Source organism: Dendrobates tinctorius, unplaced genomic scaffold (assembly GCF_039654945.1).
Source record: "Dendrobates tinctorius isolate UK_male_01 unplaced genomic scaffold, ASM3965494v1 ptg000027l, whole genome shotgun sequence".
Classification (NCBI taxonomy): Eukaryota; Metazoa; Chordata; class Amphibia; order Anura; family Dendrobatidae; genus Dendrobates; species Dendrobates tinctorius.
This window is the reverse complement of record NW_027361695.1, coordinates 9,204,941-9,225,082: the sequence shown is the minus strand read 5'-3', so window position 1 is coordinate 9,225,082 and position 20,142 is coordinate 9,204,941. Positions and strand designations below refer to the sequence as shown.

The following is a 20,142-nucleotide window of genomic DNA, read 5'->3' as shown; positions in this document are numbered from 1 at the left end:
AATCCCCTTCATTGGCTCTTCAGGACCTGTCCTACCCTTTGATGGCATTTGGATGTTGCTGCTTTCCTTGCCTCCTCATCATGGTTACCGTATCCCTGTGGGATACTGAGGTACTTGTCGCATGTCTGCACATCTGCTATGTGCCCTGCTGGTAATTCCACTCCATTAGTCTTGACTACCTTGCCTCTCTTTATTACCAACTGGCCGCACTTCTCCAGTCTGAAGGACATCCCAATGTCTTCCCTGTAGATCCTTGGCAGGTGGATCTGTGAATCGATGTCTCGTCCGCTTTTCGCATACAGCTTGATGTCATCCATGTAGAGGAGGTGGCTGATGGTGCTTCCACTCTTGAACTTGCATCCATAGCCAGACTCTAATTATCTGACTATTCAATATATGAATCCAGCTCAGAAAGGCATCGGAACCGACACCAGAGGCTCTAGGCACCAGCTCCTAGTAGATAGAGCAGTCACTGAAGACTTAAGATCCAGACAGATCAATCTCAGCACAGCCTGGATTGACTACAGAAAAGCCTATGACTCAATGCCGCAAACATGGACCTGTGAATGCTTGGCTCTCTACAATGTCAACAGGAAATTAAGAACCTTCCACAGAAACTCAATGGGGCTATGGAGAACAACATTGGAAGTCAACTCAAGACAACTAGCACAAGTGACCATCAAATGCGGCATATACCAAGGTGACGCACTGTCCCCATTGCTGTTCTGCAAAGTTTTTCTTTATATTTGACTATTGGAGGTGTGACTGCCTCCAGCCTGACTCTGCACTCCTCCCATTGACCAGCAGGTGATGTCCATCAGTTCTACTTACCAATTTGAATTGTAAGCTCATGGCCCAGGAGAGACATGTTTTGTCCATTTAACTGCAGACTGATAGCTCAAGAGAGGTATGTACAGTAGAACAGGGACCCATCAGAGGGAGGTCACCTTGCCATGGTTGATGGGCACACATGAATTGGCCAGTTTATGTGCTAAGAACCTTCATTTTTGTAAGTTCAGCTTACAGTTTAGATTCAGTCCTTGCACATGGGACGCCCTCACACCCAGGGCTGTGGGGTACTCGGTACCGGGCCCGATGAGCTTCAATGGGAGATGTCACGGCAGCTGTGACCCGGCCCGTGGCTCTGGGCGCCCATTGTAAAAGGGGGTTGTTTCAGTGTGCTTATGGTAATGAAAGTTTATAAGTGATTTGTGACACCACCTGTGGTGTTCGGCAATGAAGATGTAAGCCGACGCTGCAGACAGATCCTCTGGGTCAGATGGTGTGGTTCAGCAGTGATGTTATAGCCCTCCACAGGCAGGGCTGTAGTCCCAGGGCAGAGTAAGTGAAGTGACACGTAGATGGTGTAGTGTCTGGCGCAAGGGATGCAGCAGTGCTGGGCAGGTTGGCGCAGGAATAAGTGGAGGACACCAGGGCATGTAGTACCAAAGCTTTACTCACAGTCTGTTGTACAAACAGGTGCCCGCCTCCGTGCCGTGTCCTCCGGGTCAGGGACTCAGTCAACCTCCAGGCCAGATGGAATACTCCTTTCCAACACTCTGCCAACATGTGCCTTTCTGAACGTCTCCTCTTATAGCGCCTTTGAATGAAGTACTCTCAGTACTGAATTACACTGGAGTTCCTCCTGTCCAATGTTCTTATGAACTCTACTTGTATGGCAGACAGCTGTAGCCTGCTTCGGGGACTCCTTGCTACTAAGTCCCGGCTCACTATCCAGTTGCTGTTGTGCCCCCAAGTCTTGTGTGGGAATAAAGTGGTCGCTACTTCTATTCCTCCGGTGTCTGCTGCAGGACCATTAGTATCCGTACAACCTCGGGGACCGGGCCCCGGCCTTGCGCTTGAAACTTCTAGGAAGGGTTCTTTTCTAACCCACGTCCTCTGTTCTCTCTTACTCCTCACGTTCCGTACTAATCTTTCCTTCTATGGAGAATCAGGCTTTTAGTCTATGTTGCTCTCTCTCCCTTTCCTGTGCCAGCAGACCCAGGTCACTGGGATCTGCTGCAGCACTTCCATCCATCTATCCCTCTCTCCGGGGATCCTCTTCTCTCCAACTCTCTAACCAACTGACCTCTAATCCCAAATTCTTCCCGCTCCTTGTAATGTCATCTAACTCCACCCACCTCCCAGCACGTTTCGTGTTCCAAGCAGGGAGCCACCAAGGGGTGCTTTGCTATGCTCCAAGCAGGGAGCCGCCGAAGGTGCTTTGCTACACTGCTTTGTGGTGTGGGGTGCAGGTGTTGGAGTGTGGTAAGGAGTTTCCACCTTACCTGGATGGTGGGGCACCACACCTCAGGAGGAGGTGCAGTACCTCTGTGGCGACTGAGCCTCAGGGGAGCCACACATATATCTTGGCTCCTATAGAGTGCTGCTGTGTTTTCTGTTTCTATTATCTATCTATATCTTGGCACATCTGTAACACCTAAACATCTGTCATCTCTATTCTGCATCCTATTCTATACTTATCACACGAATGATGCAAACATACACAGGTCTGTCACATGGACACGCAACACTGATAATACCGGTAATGGCTTTTTCCAATACCGGTTAAATCAGTATGTGTGAATGAGGCCTTACACCGGATCCTGAACAGGCTGCTCCATTATCTGCAGGAAGTCAACACCGTTCAAAGGGGCAGTAGGACCACTGGCACCTGTGATTGGCTGCTGTGGTCTGCAGAAGCCATCAATCATTGGCTGCAGTGGTCAGGCTGCTGCTACTGCTTGAACAATGATGTCTTCCAGCGTAAATGCAGCCAACGGAGCGGCCTGCGCTGGATCCCGCTGAGTGCCGGCAGGTTAGCGTTGCTTAGTTTGTTATATTTTATCATACCAAGGCCCCAGCGACAATGTATATTTTGCCCGGACAACCCCTTTAAGTGTCAGGTCACTATGGCTCCGAGAGAAGTCCCAGAATCCCTGTTTCCCCTCACAGCTCAGACCGTGGACACGAATGATAGACAAATGATAGGAACTTCCAGTAAAGAAGCAAAAATTGAAGTCAGTGTTTCTCTGAAGGTCACACAGTGTCGGTGTCCGGTCACCACATCCATCACTGACACACTCATGTAAATGGTGGACATGTCCTATACAGAGAACAGCTGTAAGGCTACAGCTTAGAGTCACCTCGCCAGTCTGTTCATTACTGAGGAAACTAATCAGCACTGAATTGGTTAAACTATATAGACAATTTTTGCAATCATCTTCAAAAGAAACTAGGAGGAGGCTTCACAAAAATGGCGGCTGAAATCGGAGACAGCAGCTCAGCATTGAATAGTGCCAGTGATTAACCCTCTATAGGCGGAGTACTGTGACAGCGCAGGGACAAACATGAGCTATCCCTGGGTAACGCCCAGTTGAATATTACAGACAGATGAGGCGGGCGCAGTTTTAGCCCAGGGAAATTGTCTTTTCGTCCCCGGTGTGTGTCGCCCTGTGTTGATTGCTGCGGGTGACATGTGAGTGCAGTGTGCGGGATGTGTCAGTGTGGAGCGCGGAGCCTCAGCAGCTGACATGGAGCGGAAGGACTACGGCGCCTCTCTGCTGGTGAGTGTGGCTGGCACCCGGCTGCTGGGGGTGGCGGGGCTTCATCTGCGGCAGAGCCCCGGGTTACACGAGTATAACTCCTAGCGATATGTGTAACTGGTGCAGTGGGCATTACAAGAGACCAGGGCAATGGGAAATGTAAGAAACTGGCACAGTGAGCATTATATGAGACCAGGGCAATGGGAAATGTAAGAAACTGGCACAGTGAGCATTATATGAGACCAGGGCAATGGGAAATGTAAGAAACTGGCACAGTGAGCATTATATGAGACCAGGGCAATGGGAAATATAAGAAACTGGCACAGTGAGCATTATATGAGACCAGGGCAATGGGAAATATAAGAAACTGGCACAGTGAGCATTATATGAGACCAGGGCAATGGGAAATGTAAGAAACTGGCACAGTGAGCATTATATGAGACCAGGGCAATGGGAAATGTAAGAAACTGGCACAGTGAGCATTATATGAGACCAGGGCAATGGGAAATGTAAGAAACTGGCACAGTGAGCATTATATGAGACCAGGGCAATGGGAAATGTAAGAAACTGGCACAGTGAGCATTATATGAGACCAGGGCAATGGGAAATGTAAGAAACTGGCACAGTGAGCATTATATGAGACCAGGGCAATGGGAAATGTAAGAAACTGGCACAGTGAGCATTATATGAGACCAGGGCAATGGGAAATATAAGAAACTGACACAGTGAGCATTATATGAGACCAGGGCAATGGGAAATATAAGAAACTGGCACAGTGGGCATTATATGAGACCAGGGCAATGGGAAATGTAAGAAACTGACACAGTGAGCATTATATGAGACCAGGACAATGGGAAATATAAGAAACTGACACAGTGAGCATTATATGAGACCAGGGCAATGGGAAATATAAGAAACTGACACAGTGAGCATTACAAGAGACCAGGGCAATGGGAAATGTAAGAAACTGGCACAGTGAGCATTATATGAGACCAGGGCAATGGGAAATATAAGAAACTGGCACAGTGAGCATTATATGAGACCAGGACAATGGGAAATATAAGAAACTGACACAGTGAGCATTATATGAGACTGGGGCAATAGGAAATAAAAAAAAAAAGTCACAGTGGGCAACATGAGACTGGGACAGTGTGGATTATATGAGACCTGAGGCAATAGGAATATAAGAAACTGGCATAGTGATAATTACAAAAGACTGGGACAATGAGAAACAAATGGTACAGTGGGCAATATGAGACTGGCACAGTGAACATTACAAGAGACTGGGACAATGGAAAATATAAGAAACTGGCACGGTGGGTAATATGAGACTCTCACAGTGAGCATTATAAGAATGGGAACTAAAAGAAACGGCATGGAGGGTGTGATAGGATACTGGCTTGGTGTTTATAATGAGACCAGCACAGTGGGTATTATGTGAAGCTGGCATGGGTGGTAAGGGAGTCTGGTTAATCTGTGAGTCGGGTGTTGGAGGGCAGCAGTGATCGGACCCCGGCTCTTCTTCTCCTCCAGTCGCCTTTTCTCCAGGTGCGCCGGGGCTGTAGGAGAGAAGGGAGGACATCACTGCTGTAGGGAACCCGGAGATGATGTGGCCCCTATAAGCCGACATATCCTACATTGGTGCAGTGAGACCACCTGGTCCAGGGCCCGGAACTCTCAGCCGCCTGCTTTGTCCCCCAGGCCGGAGGGACGGCGGGGATGTGCGTGGACCTCATCTTATTCCCCCTCGACACTGTCAAAACTCGACTGCAGAGCCCTCAGGGCTTCTCCAAAGCTGGCGGATTCCGTGGCATCTACTCCGGCGTCCCCTCCACGGCCGTGGGATCGTTCCCTAATGGTGAGTCTTATCAGGTATAGGTCTGTGCCAGGCAGCGGTGCTCCCTATCATGGTGGCAGCGGTGCTCCCTATCATGGTGGCAGCGGTGCTCCCTATCATGGTGGCAGCGGTGCTCCCTATCATGGTGGCAGCGGTGCTCCCTATCATGGCGGCAGCGGTGCTCCCTATCATGGCGGCAGCGGTGCTCCCTATCATGGCGGCAGCGGTGCTCCCTATCATGGCGGCAGCGGTGCTCCCTATCATGGCGGCAGCGGTGCTCCCTATCATGGCGGCAGCGGTGCTCCCTATCATGGCGGCAGCGGTGCTCCCTATCATGGCGGCAGCGGTGCTCCCTATCATGGCGGCAGCGGTGCTCCCTATCATGGCGGCAGCGGTGCTCCCCATGATGGACACGCTAGTAACGTCTATGATGGCAGTTCCTCCAGGAACTTTTTCACTAATTTTCTTTTTTGTGCTCTTTTTGTTTTTCCTCCCCTTCTATAGCCATAACTTTTTTTTTTTTTTTTGTCAGCCAAACCACACAGAGGGTTGTTTTTTGGGAGACAAATTGTACTTTTGAATTTCCCCCCCATTCATTTTACCATACTAATGTACTGAAAAATTGTGAAAAAAGCAAAAAAAAAAAAAATATACCATATTGGTGCAAATACTATGTGGTTTTTTTTTTTTTTTTTAAAAATCTATTTGTATAGCTTTTTTGGGGGGGAGAAAGGCATTGAGACCCACCAAAAAAATTACATATCAGATATTTCAATTTTATTTTTTATTTAATGGTGTTTATGTTCTGGGTTAAATCATTTATTTTCATAGACCTGGACTTCTACTGACTTTTTTTTATTCCAAAAAAAAAAAACCAAAAAAAAAAAAACAGCGCCATTCTTGCCCAGTGGCTGGATCTAGTATTACAGCTTTTGGAAAATGAGGCCATTATTATGGAAAAAGTGACAAGCCAATACATTGTATGGATGATGAATCCATCCCAGGCTCAGAGATATGTACTACATGGTAAAAGAAACAAGCACACAAAGAAATAAACCCGACCTTGTGATACCCAGACGCTGATTTATCTGAGCTTTTTAACATATTCTCACTTTTTTTTTCCTTTTGTGTTTAGCTGCCGCGTTCTTTGTGACTTATGAATCTGTGAAATGTGTGCTGCACTCTGGCTCATCTCCGTATCGCTCGCCATTAGTTCACATGGCCGCTGCCTCTGTCGGAGAAATGGTAAGATGTGATTTTCCCCCCCCTGTAGTTTTGATAGATTGCAGTATAACTATAATAATAAAAATTAGTTAATAATGTAGTAATTGAATAATAATATAATAAAAAATAACAGCAATAATAGAATCCTAGAATGGTAGAGATGGAAGGGACCTCCTGGGCCATCTGGTCCAACCCCCCTGCTCAAGGCAGGATTCACTAAATCATCCCAGACAGATGTCTGTCCAGCCTCTGTTTGAAGACTTCCATTGAAGGAGAACTCACCACTTCTCATGGCAGCCTGTTCCATTCATTGATCACTCTAACTGTCAAAAAGTTTTTTCTAATATCTAATTTGTGTCTCCTCCCATTCAGTTTCATCCCATTGCTTCTAGTCTTTCCTTGTGCATATGAGAATAAAGTTGATCCCTCTACAATGTGACAGCCCTTGAGATATTTGTAGACAGCTATTAAGTCTCCTCTCAGTCTTCTCTTCTGCAAGCTAAACATTCCCAAATCCTGCAACCTTTCCTCATAAGACAGGGTTTGCAGACCGGTCACCATTCTGGTCGCTCTTCTCTGAACTTGCTCCGGTTTGTTGATGTCTTTTTTAAAATGTGGGGCGCAAGACTGGACACAGTATTCCAGATGAGGTCTGACCAAAGATGAGTAGAGGGAAATAATGACTTCACGTGATCTAGACTGTATGCTTCTGTTAATACATCCTAGAATTGCATTTGCCTTTTTTGCTGCTGCATCACACTGTTGACTCATATTCAGTCTGTGATCTATTAGTATACCCAAGTCTTTTTCACATGTGCTGTGGCTTAGCCCCATTCCTCCCATTCTGTATATGCTTTTTTCATTTTTATTGCCCAGATGTAGTACTTTGCATTTTTCCCTGTTAAAAACCATTCTGTTAGTTGCTGCCCACTGCTCCAGTTTATTTATATCTTTTTGAATCCTCTCTCTTCTCTAGTATTAGCTATCCCTCATAGCTTTTTTTTGTCATCAGCAAATTTAATCAGTTTACCCTCAATTCCTTCATCTAAATAATTGATAAAGTTGTTGAATAATACACGGCCAAGGACAGAACCCTGTGGTACCCCACTTGAGACATTCTTCCAACTGGATGTGCAGCCATTTACGACCACTCTTTGGGTCTGATCACTAAGCCAGTTATGAATCCACCTAACAGTTGCCTTGTCCATTCCATACTTAGTCATTTTTTCAATAAGGATTGTATGAGAGACTTTGTCAAATGCTTTGCGGAAGTCAAGATATACTATATCTACAGCATTTCCTTGATCCACCCAGTCAGTGATTCCGTCATAGAAGGAAATTAAGTTAGTCTGACATGACTTATTAGTTACAAAACCATGCTGACTCTGTTTAATCACTTCATTCTTATCCCGGTACTGACATACATGTTGTTTAATAATTTGTTCAAAGATCTTTCCTGGTATAGAAGTCAGACTCACCGGCCTATAGTTGCCTGGGTCCACCTTCTTCCCCTTTTTGAAGATAGGAACAACATTTGCTCTTCTTCAGTCTTCTGGGACTTCTCCTTTTCTCCAAAAATTTTCAGATTATGGAGAGTGGTTCGAAAATGTCTTCTGCTATCTCCTTCAGTACCCTGGGGTGTAATTCATCTGGACCTGGAGACTTGCAATCATTTATGCTAGCGAAGTGTTTCCTCACTATCTTTCTGTTTATAGATATCCTGGATTCTTCTTTTCCCTTAATAGGACAGTGAAGATCAGTTGATGTTACATTTCCTTTCTGAAAGAAAACAGATGCAAAATAGGAATTTAAAAGTTCGGCCTTCTCAACATCCTGTCTTACCATTTCATCATTTTCATCCTGTAAAAATCCTATAGCATCTTTGACTTTTCTTTTACTTTTGACATATCCCCAAAATCCTTTTTTATTGCTTTTGACGTCTCTTGCAAGCCTCAATTCATTGTCAGCTTTAGATAATCTGATTTGTGCCCTGCAGGTTCTGCAGACAGCATTATATTCTTCTTTAGATATGCCTTGCTCTTTCCATAATATAATAACATCTAAATAAAAATAACAATGTTATAAAATATAAATAAAAATAACAATAATCTAATAATGTAATAAAAAGCAATAATGTTATAAAATATAAATACAAATGTAGTAATGTAATAAAATCTAAATACAAATAATGTAATAATAAAATCTAAATACAAATTAAAATAATGCAATACTACTAATATACAAAAAATACCAACAATAATATAATAATATAAAAATAATGTAATACAATATTAATAATGTAATATAAAAATAATTTAATAAAACTAATGTAATAGTAATAAAATATAAGTACAAACTAAATAATAATCCGATACTACTACTAATAATATATGCATAAAAATAACAACAGTAATGTAATAAAATAATCATAATAAAATATACAAATAACTACAACAATAATGTAATGAGTCACCATGTAATAATCCTAAAATATAAATAAATATGTAGTAATTTAAATTATTAATATAACATTAGAGAATAATGAGAATTAGCAGAAATTACTTTAGCTGAATCTCTAAGGGTAAGTGCACACGTAGTTTTTTGGTTGTGCAGATTTTGATGAAAAATTCGCAGGACAAAAGTCCTGTGGTTTATCTGTGGTTTTGCCCTGCAGTTTCACACCTCATAATGATAAGGTGTGAAACCGCACAAAGAATTGACATGCTGCGGATTGTAACCCGCAGCAAAACCGCGCGGAAAAATCAGCAGCATGTGCACAGCAGTTTTTTTTTTTTTTCATAGGATATAAAGGTACTGTACAACGCAGCAGAATCTGCTGCGGACCCACAGAGCCAAAACCGCTGCGGATCCACAGCAGAATCCGCGGCGTGTGCACACACCCTCAAGAGGTTTTCCACTTAAAAAAAGAAAAAAAAAAAAAAAAAAGTGGTGCTAAATGGTTGAAGACATGTGAAATGACAAATGTAAATGATACTCGTCCTCGTTGGCTCCAGCTCTCTACCGTCGCTTCGATCTCTGTGTATAGGCTGCAACAATAACGTCACGACACCGCTGCAGACAATCGCTGCCTGAAATAGCGGATCGCTGCTGTACATGGCTTTCTGTATGAATGGAGTGGAGGACGAGCATGCGCACTTCTGCAGAACGTGATCCCCCGGCATCCAGGAACCCCGTTCTCAGGATTGCCGGAGGTCCCAGCAGTAGGTTATCTCTAACCCTATGACTTGGGAAATAACCCTTTGTGCACCAAAGATATTCCATTTAGCACTCACACGGGGCAAGGTCTCCGACATGGACGTCTACAGATGGTGTCCCGCTTTGGTTAATGTCCCTTCTTGTGTTGTAAGCCTCGTTATTGGTCGTGACATTGTCTTCTAGGGAAGATACCTCTAGGTGGCACTAGGGAGACTGTTTTTTCTTTATTTTAGATAATTCATTTCCATATTTTTTTTCCCATGTGCCATTGCATGTGAGACTTCATACATTAGCTGGGTCGGTTTAATAATAATTACCTCTTGAACTAAGAAAAAAAAGCAAACGACTTCTGTGGAGTAAAATCTGTAAAATGCATACCGCCAGTGCTTGTATGTAGCAAGTAGCAGCCGGATTGTCTGCTTCAGGGCAGATTCCTTTTGTAGGGAGGAGGCAGGTCACAGGTCACGAGATACAGATTGGGAAAAAATCTAGACACGCAAGAACATACAAATGATGTGACCGGGTCACTGGTGTCATACATGAAGGGAGATATGTGTCACAAAGGTTGTTTTCCTGTTTGATGTGAAAGCCATAAGTGTCTTCTCCAGCATGATAGGTGCTGGAGTAATCCAGTTGATATATGGGCATGGCTTTCATGGTGGGTAGGTCAGAGATGGGCGGGACGCCTACCCCCCCATATCTCCACCTCCACGGTGTGGCTGGAGGGGAGTTAAATGTCCAGCCAGTTTTTTCTCTCTGTCTTTGTGTCTGAAGGAAAGCAAGCCTCCGGATTGCTAGCTCCTGCGAGAGCTGCCATGTGTGTTGTCCCGGAGTATCTGGGCAGGACGGTGTATGAACTGTTTATTTTCATTTGAGACGAAAATGGAAGAGCTACTCAAGCACCTGATCCTGAGCCATCAGCAACAGCGCCAGGTACAGCAGTAAACTAATAAGCTCCTAATACCACAGCTGCAGCAACAGCAAAGACAGATGGAACTCCTGGCGGGAGATGTCCGCAGCAGAGAAACCGCCCCTCTCCCACATTAAGGTTATGACTCGTGCGTCCGGAAAGCGTTAAGACGAGCCATGGAAACCATGACCCCATGGGATGATATACAGGCATTTTTGAATGGGTTGCAGAACGGGAGAGGCTGCCCCCGGAGCAGTGGGCGGAGGTGTTGGCCCCCTATCTTACAGGTGAACCCAAGAAAGCTTATTTTGACTTGACCTTGTAGGATGCCCGGGAATATGCCAAGTTGAAAACGGAGATATTGGCACGCTCAGGGGTCACTATGTCTGCCGGAGCCCAACGGGTTCATCACTGGGCATATCGTGGTGACAAACCTCCCCGCTCACAAATGTTTGACTTGTTGCATTTGGTCCAGAAATGGTTGCAGCCGGAGTCCTCCGCTCCAGCGCAGATGGTTGAGCGGGTCGTCATGGACAGATTTGTTCACTTGCTCCTCAGGCCGGTGCAGACCTGGGTTTTCCCAAGGAGACCCCCGAAATGCGGATGACCTGGTGGGCCTCGCAGAAAGGTACCAGGTGGTAGAGAGGTCCCTCAGGAAGCCAGGAGGTGGTACATCTCCATACTGGGATACCCAGCAGGAGCCCGAGTCCTAAAAGACTAATAATAATCGGGCGGGACTTTAGCTTGTTCTGGGTCTTGTTGGGGGAAAAGCAGGGGTGCCCAGTGTCTCAGGCAGGAGCCAGCATATCCCTGATGAATCCCCATCGGAGGTGGAGGAGTTCCCCATGTGTGTCCTAGCTGGTGATGAAGACGAACCGGTGACCAGCGAGGCAGAGGTTCCTGAGCTGGGGGTGTCAGGGGAAAATTTCGGGACTGCTCAAAAGCGGGATCTTACCCTAAAAGGAGCCTTTGAAAATGTGTCTGTGATTGATGGGATTGCTCAAGAGCTGGAGGCTGACACCAGGTACCTACACTTTGCAGTCAGTAGTGAATTATTGTATCGAGTGACTAAACTGAGGGGAGATGAAATAGTGGAGCAGCTGTTGGTTCCAGGGCCATACCGGCAGAGGGTTCTAGACATGGCACATTCGCATGTTTTGGGGGGACATTTGTGGGTGGAGAAAACACAGGAGAGAATATTGGAGAGGTTCTATTGGCCTGGATGTTACCGGGAGATCCAGGACTATTGTAGGTCCTTCCCCACCTGCCAGATAACCGCTCCCTGTTCTCACTTCCGAAGTCCTCTAGTCCCGTTACCGGTAATAGAGATCCCATTCGAGCGACTTGCCATGGACCTGGTAGGGCTTTTTTTTTTTTTTTTTTTTTTTTTATCAAATAGATTTAGTCTGCATGAGGGCACCAATATATTCTAGTGGTCATGGACTATGCGACCCGGTACTCTGAAGCAGTGCCCCTAAGGAACTCTTTGGCTAAGAGTATTGCCCAGGAGCTTGTCCATATTTTTGCTAGGAAAGGCCTGCCGAAGGAGATTTTGACAGACTAGGGCAGGGGTCCCCAACCACCGGTCCGCGGCCCAGCACCGGCCGTTGCAGTGCCCTTGCCGGTCCGAGGACAGAAGGGGAGCCGGCGGCGGTGCAGCAGCTGATACTCACCCTGCATCCCGCGGCGGCTTCATCCAGGGCTGAGCGGTCACGTGTACCGCTCATTTAAGGTCATGAATATGGACGCCACTCATCTTCCATAGGCGTGGCGTCCATATTCATAGACCTTAATGAGCGGTAGCACGTGACCGCTCCGCACAGGAGCTGAAGCGCCGCGAGATGCATGTAGGGAAGTTCAGCGATGGGAAGGAAGGTCAGCGATGTGAGGGTAAGTATGATGGGGGAGGATGGGGGAGCCGAGCGGAGCCATATATACAGGAGAGGGAGAGTGGGAGCGGAGCCATATATATAAGGGAGGGAGAGTGGGAGCGGAACCATATATACAAGGGAGGGAGAGTGGGAGCGGAGCCATATATACAGGGGAGGGAGAGTGGGAGCGGAGCCATGTATACAAGGGAGGTAGAGTGGGAGCGGAGCCATGTATACAAGGGAGGGAGAGTGGGAGCGGAGCCATATATACAAGGGAGGTAGAGTGGGAGCGGAGCCATATATACAAGGGAGGTAGAGTGGGAGCGGAGCCATATATACAGGGGAGGGAGAGTGGGAGCGGAGCCATGTATACAAGGGAGGGAGGGATAGTGGGAGCGGAGCCAAGTATACAAGGGAGGGAGGGATAGTGGGAGCGGAGCCATGTATACAAGGGAGGGAGGGATAGTGGGAGCGGAGCCATGTATACAAGGGAGGGAGGGATAGTGGGAGCGGAGCCATGTATACAAGGGAGGGAGGGATAGTGGGAGCGGAGCCATGTATACAAGGGAGGGAGGGATAGTGGGAGCGGAGCCATGTATACAAGGGAGGGAGGGATAGTGGGAGCGGAGCCATGTATACAAGGGAGGGAGGGATAGTGGGAGCGGAGCCATGTATACAAGGGAGGGAGGGATAGTGGGAGCGGAGCCATGTATACAAGGGAGGGAGGGATAGTGGGAGCGGAGCCATGTATACAAGGGAGGGAGAGTGGGAGCGGAGCCATGTATACAAGGGAGGGAGAGTGGGAGCGGAGCCATGTATACAAGGGAGGGAGAGTGGGAGCGGAGCCATGTATACAAGGGAGGGAGAGTGGGAGCGGAGCCATGTATACAAGGGAGGGAGAGTGGGAGCGGAGCCATGTATACAAGGGAGGGAGAGTGGGAGCGGAGCCATGTATACAAGGGAGGGAGAGTGGGAGCGGAGCCATGTATACAAGGGAGGGAGAGTGGGAGCGGAGCCATGTATACAAGGGAGGGAGGGTGGGAGCGGAGCCATGTATACAAGGGAGGGAGGGTGGGAGCGGAGCCATGTATACAAGGATGGGACAGGGGAGCCATGCATACAACAGGGGGAGCCACACATACATTTTCTGATGATTAGAAAATAATCAGCATGTACAGAACTCCAGTACAATCTTTCTTAAGTGCTCAATGCTCCATTTCCTTGTAGGTTCCAATCATTATTAGCAGTGACGATCGTCAGTAGAAGTAGCCCAGTGCTCCCACTGAAACAGAGAAACAAGCCAGGTGCTCCCACTCATTCAAAACCTATGGTGAGTTGAGTTACATTAAAAATGTTATAATTAAATTATAAGTATGCAATGCTAAACTATAACCACGTCCATAGCCCCGCCCCCTTATGACCAAAGCCCCGCCCCTGTCACACCTCCATCCCCCGCCCTGCCGGGCCATGGAAGAATGGTCTTGCTTCAAGCTGGTCCCTGGTGCAAAAAAGGTTGGGGACCACTGGACTAGGGAACCCCCTTCATGAGCAAGGTAATGAAAGAACTGTGTGCGGTCCTCCAGATTGCCCAGCTCCGAACCTCAGTGTACCATCCACAGACTGATGGCCTAGTAGAATTCTTCAATAAAACCTTGAAAGCCATGTTCAAAAAGGTCATTGAGAAGGACGGTTGAGAGTGTGACTACCTGCTTCTGTTTTTCCTCTTTTTTTACCAGAGAAGTGCCCCAGGCCTCCACTGAACATGTTGCCCAGCTGCAGGAGAGAATGGCAAAAGTTATGCCTATCGTGAAGGAGCATCTACTCCAGGCACAGGAGGCGAGGGTGTATAACCGATCGGCGAGGCTGAGGCAGTTCCAGACCGTGGACCGCGTGCTAGTGCTTATCCCTGCGGTGGAGAGCAAGTTCCTAGCCAAGTGGCAAGGCCCGTACGAGGTGGTGGAAAAACTGAACAAAGTTAATTACACAGTACACCAGCTGGGGCGAAGGAAGCTGCACCAGGTGTATCACGTGAACTTGCTCAAACCCTGGCGAGACCAAGAACCTCTGGACATCCCTTGCCTGGGAGCCAGTTCCAAGGTCACCGTGGATGATGTCACCATTGCAGAGACCCTGACACGTCCCAGAGGCAACAGTGATGGGGGCTGTTGCAGCAGGACCGGTACCTATTCTCAGAGTTGCCGGGGAAAACGCAAGTTGTCGAACATTGTGTTGACGGAACCGCATGTTAGGGTGAACCTCAAGCCCTATAGAATTACGGAGAGAGGTGATATCCAATGAGGTGAAGAGGATGTTAGACCCTGGGGTGATAGAGGAGTCGAAAAGTGGATGGTCGAGTCCCATCGTCCTCGTACCGAAGCCTGACGGTGAGTGGCGGTTCTGCAATGACTACCGCAAGCTGAATGAAGTCTCTAGTTTTGACGCTTACCCGATGCCTCGTGTGGACGAAGTCATTGAGAGACTTGGACACGCAAGATGCATTACAACCCTGGACCTGACAAAGGGCTATTGGCAGATCCCCATGTCCCAGAGTGCCAAGGAGGAGACAGCCTTCTCAACGCCTAATGGGTGTTTTCAATACACCAGGATGCCCTTCGGTCTGCAGTGCGCCCCGGCCAACTTCCAGAGTCCGATGGATCTGTTCCTGGCTCCGCCTAAGAAGTATGCCGTAGCGTACTTTGATGACATAGTGATCTTTAGCCCTGACTGGGCTAGTCATCTGCCAAAGGTACAGTTGGTTCTGGATGCTTTAAGAAGTGCGGGGTTCACAATAAATCCGAATAATCGTGCCATAGGGAAGGAAGAGGTCTATGTCGTCGTAAGGTGTGAAATTAAACCGCCGATAAATAAGATTGAGACGATTCAGAAGTGGCCACAACCGCTTACCAAGAAGCAAGTGAGGACGTTTCTTGGAATTGTGGGCTAAAACCGGCAGGTTCATCCCAAGTTTTGCTATAATCGCCGCACCATTGACGGAATCTTCTTTAGGCTACGTTCACACGTAGCGGAACTCTCGCGGAAATTACTGCAAGAATTCCGAATTCCATTCCGGGGGAAAATCGCATTTTAAATTCCCGCGATTTTCCCGCGGAAAAACTAGCATTTTGCAAGCGTTATTAGCTTGCAGAATTGCTAGCGTTTTCCAAGCGATCTGTAGAATCGCTTGGAGAACTGATTGACAGGTTGGTCACACTCGTCAAGCATAGTGTTTGGCGAGTGTGACCAACTTTTTACTATTGAGGCCGCCTATGCGGCCTCAATAGTAAATGGATGTAAAAAATAATAATAAAAAAAAAAAAAAAATTGTTATTCTTACCTTCCGGCGTTCCGCGCAGCCTTCCCGCCTCTCCGCGCTCCCGGTCCCAGTAATCCTTTGCGAGAATTATCGCGATGACGTCCGTTCTCGCGGGATCGCGACGTCTCGCGATCATTCGCGATGACCGTGAGAACGGACGTCATCGCTTGCAAAGGATTACTGGGACGGGAGCGTGGAGAGGCGGGAAGGCTGCGCGGGACGCCGGAAGGTGAGAATAACAATATTTTTTTTATTTTAAATTCTATTTTTTACAGGGATATGGTACCCACAGCCCCGAGGAGAGTCTCCCCTCCTTCGGATCGTGGGTACCATCCGCAAATGTTCTGCTTAAGGGGGTTTTACACATAGCGATATCGCTAACAATATCGCTATAGCATCACTGATTTGGTGACACAGCAGCGATATCGCTAGCGATATCGCTATGTGTGATACCTCCGACCGGCTCCCCCGCTGTCCATCGCTGATCGCGCAGCTCCATTTCTCATCGGGCGCTTCCTGCTGGGCTTCCTGCTGGGCTTCCTGCTGGCGCGGACGCGTGGCGCGGACAGGAGGACGTCAGGATCGCCACGTCTGAAATGTAAGTAACGACCGCTAGATCGCTGCTGCAACGCTGTGAGATCTGCCTGTGTGGCAGCTCACTAATGACCATTTAGCGATGCACCAGCGATCCTGACGGGGTCGTATCGTGGTCGGGATCGCTGGTGCATTGCTAAATGTAAAGGGGCCTTTACTTTTCGCGTGGTGTACACAGCCACATGCGGAAAGTAAGCAGAACAATGCATTCCTATGGGTGCGGGATCGCCGCGATTCCGCTAAATTAATGAGCATGCTGCGTTTTTTACCGCGAAGCGATTCCGCCGCGGTAAAAACCGCAGCATTAGCACAGCATTGCGGAATCCCATAGGAATGCATGGGATGCTTATTTTGCGCGTTTTCGCGGCAAAATCGCGCGGTTAAAACCGCCACGAAAACTTGAAAAAAACGCCACGTGTAAACATAGCCTTAAGGTACCAAGTTGACCATAGTTAAATGGACTACTGACACAGAGATGGCGTTCCAGGAGCTGAAGCAGGCTCTGTGTAAACATCCAGTTCTGGTCACACCAAGGAGTTTGTGATCCAGACAGATGCCTCAGAAGTCGGGTTGGGAGCCGTGCTGTCTCAGGAGGTAAAGGGGGAAGAGCATCCCATCCTGTATCTGAGCCAGAAGCTCTCGTCATGCGAGAAAAAAATTACGCCATTGTGGAGGAGTGGTGTCTGGCCAAAAAATGGGCCGTGGATACATTGAGGTATTATCCACTAGGCCGGAGGTTCAAACTTGTGTCTGATCATGCCCCTCGAGATGGTTAAGGGGGAAACGGTAAGAATGCCCGGGTAACGAGATGGTTCTTACGCCTCCAGGATTTCAGTTCCACATAGAACACTGGCCCGGGAAGCTACATGTGAATGCAGATGCCCTCTCCCGAATTCCCTGTTTGGTGTCCGACAGAGGGGGGCAATATGTGTCCGGGTCACTGGTGTCGTACATGAGGGGAGATATGTATGTGTCACAAATATTGCTTTCCTGTGTGATGTGAAAGCCAAAGTGTTTTCTCCAGCATGATATGTGCTGAGAGCAATCCAGTTGCTAAATGGGCATGGCTTTCATGGTGGGTAGGTCAGAGATGGGCGGGATGCCTACCCACCATATCTCCACCTTCAGGGTGTGGCTGGAGCGGAGTTAAATGTCCAGCCAGTTTTTTTTTTCTCTGTCTATGTGTGTGGAGGACAGCAAGCCTCCGGATTGCTAGCTCTTGTGAGAGCTGCCATATGTGTTGTCCCAGAGGACCTGGGCAGGACGGTGTATGAACTGTTTATTTTCATTTGGGCCGGACAGCCTGTTTTTCTGTTGCCATTTTGTTTTTTTTTTGTTTCTGCGGCAATAAACCACGGAGAGACTTTAACCACCCGTGTGCCTAAGTCTATCTTGAGGAGCAGCCAAGCCTGTCAACCCCTCACATGAAATAAAGAAAAAGCAGGTTTTGAGTAAACCGTAGTGCTCTGCTGGTTTAGAGGGATGAAAGCCTCATACCTTTCCAACCGCACATTCAGCGTCTCCCACTCCCACACTACTTCCTCATCCCACCCTCTCTCTGTTGGGAGTCCCCCAAGGCTCTGCTCTAGGACCCCTACTCTTCTCAATCTACACACTTGGGATGGGGCAACTCATAAAGTCCCATGGATTCCAGTACCACCTTTGTGCCCGATGATACTGAGATCTACCTCTCTGGCCCAGACGTCACCTCTCTGCTGTCCAGAATCCCAGAGTGTCTATCAGCCATATCCTCCTTCTTCTCCTCTCGCTTCCTCAAACTCAGTGTGGACAAATCTGAACTGATCATCTTTCCCCCATCTCACAGATCTTCCTTACCCGACCTTTATATAACAATTGACAACATCACGCTTTCCCCTGTACCAGAGGTCCGCTGCCTCGGAGTAACCCTTGACTCTGCCCTGTCGTTCAAACTGCACATCCAAGCTCTCCACCTCCTGTCGCCTCCAGGTCAAAAATATTTCCAGAATCCGTCCCTTCTTCAACCCTCAATCTACTAAAATGCTTGTGCATGCCCTCATCATCTCCCGCCTCGACTATTGCAACATCCTTTTCTGTGGCCTCCCTGCTAACACCCTTGCACCTCTCCAGTCCATCCTCAACTCTGCTGCCCGACTAATTCATATCTCTCCTCGCTATTCCTCCGCTTCTCCCCTCTTCAAATCTCTTCACTGGCTCCCATTCCCTCAGCGTATCCAATTCAGATTACTAATACTGACCTACAAGGCCATCTACAACCTGTCTCCTACATATATCTCTGAACTAATCTACTGATATCTTCCCTCACGTAATCTCCGGTCCTCCCAAGACCTCCTTCTCTCCTCCACACTTATTCGCTCCTCACCCAACCGCCTCCAAGACTTCTCCCGAATAGCCCCCATCCTATGGAATTCCCTGCCCCAACACGTCCGGCTATCAACCACATTCGGATCCTTCAGACGGAACCTGAAAACCCACCTCTTCAGGAAAGCCTACAGCTTGCAATGATCCCCACTGCCTCCTCACCACTACTGGAGCTACCGCCTCACCATCACTGGAGCTGCTGCAACCCCCCAAGCTACTGTCTCCCTCCCCACCATCCTGTAGCATGTAAGCCCGAAAGGGCAGGCTCCTCTCTCCCCTCTATATCAGTCTGTCCTTGTTAGTTTGTTTACTGTAAGTGATGGTCCGAGGTTACAGAAGATCTCTTGGACAAATATTATATGGGTAATATAGTAATAAGCGGATTACAAAGTAACTGTTTGCTGGGATCAGTTGTGATCGGCTGTTCAGTTACTCCACAGCTCCCCCAAAGGCTAAATGAAGTATTGCATAGTGGCTATTTACATCAGTAGGTTGTTTGTGTACTGCAGGACATTACGTGTCCTCCAGCACGAGAGGCGCGCTTTGTAGCCACTTCTCATTCTGACCAAGAGATGGGGATCCTGACAAGAGGACTACCCTTCCTCTATGAGCCAAAAATTCCCTGTTTGTTTGTTTTTTGTGTTCTGCCTCATAAAGATGTTCTAGAGGGTTGTCTCTCTTTACAAATTAACAAAATACCCAATTGATTATTTTGATTCCTTATTAAGAAGTATCTGTCATTTGTCATCCATCGCGTCTTCTTGCTGTCGCTCATTGTCTTTCCTCAAGACCCAGGGACAATCAATCCCAGTAAGAGATGCCTAGCCTGATTCACATCCCTTATTCTTATCACTGAGCAAAGACCGGGGGGGCGGATCTTCATCTCCTGTAAAGGAAGCGAGGGTTGCGTCTTGATCGCTGTAAAGGAAGCGGGGGCAGATCTTCATATCTGTAAAGGAAGTGCGAGCGTGTCTTCATCTCGGTAAAGGAAGCGGGAGCAGATCTTCATCTCTGTAAAGGAAGCGCGGGCGCGTCTCCATCTCTGTAAGGGAAGTTTGGACACTTCTTCATCCCTGTAAAGGAAGCGGGAACACTTCTTCATCTCTGTAAAGGAAGCAGGGGCACGTCTTCATCTCTGTAAAGGAAGCGGGGGCAGATCTTCATATCTGTAAAGGAAGTGCGAGCGTGTCTTCATCTCGGTAAAGGAAGCGGGAGCAGATCTTCATCTCTGTAAAGGAAGCGCGGGCGCGTCTCCATCTCTGTAAGGGAAG

At 47.7% G+C, this 20,142-nt stretch overlaps 1 protein-coding gene and 1 long non-coding RNA gene across 5 annotated transcripts in view; both read left to right on the top strand.

Moving 5' to 3' along the window:
• The first annotated feature begins 3,409 nt into the window (after positions 1–3,409).
• Positions 3,410–20,142, top strand: part of SLC25A26 (solute carrier family 25 member 26) — a 96,454-nt gene continuing 79,721 nt past the window's right edge. For 2 of the 4 annotated variants that reach the window (XM_073569750.1, XM_073569749.1), the window contains exons 1-3: positions 3,410–3,566; positions 5,247–5,403; positions 6,518–6,627. In XM_073569750.1, coding sequence (XP_073425851.1) covers positions 3,534–3,566; positions 5,247–5,403; positions 6,518–6,627 — 300 coding nt within the window. In that variant the 5' untranslated portion in view covers positions 3,410–3,533. The remainder of the gene's footprint in view (positions 3,567–5,246; positions 5,404–6,517; positions 6,628–20,142) is intronic. The other 2 variants (XM_073569753.1, XM_073569752.1) reach the window with 2 other exon arrangements.
• Positions 13,689–15,410, top strand: LOC141084716 (uncharacterized). Its single transcript, XR_012231092.1, has 2 exons — positions 13,689–13,933; positions 14,340–15,410. It is a non-coding gene; the product is annotated as an uncharacterized lncRNA (long non-coding RNA).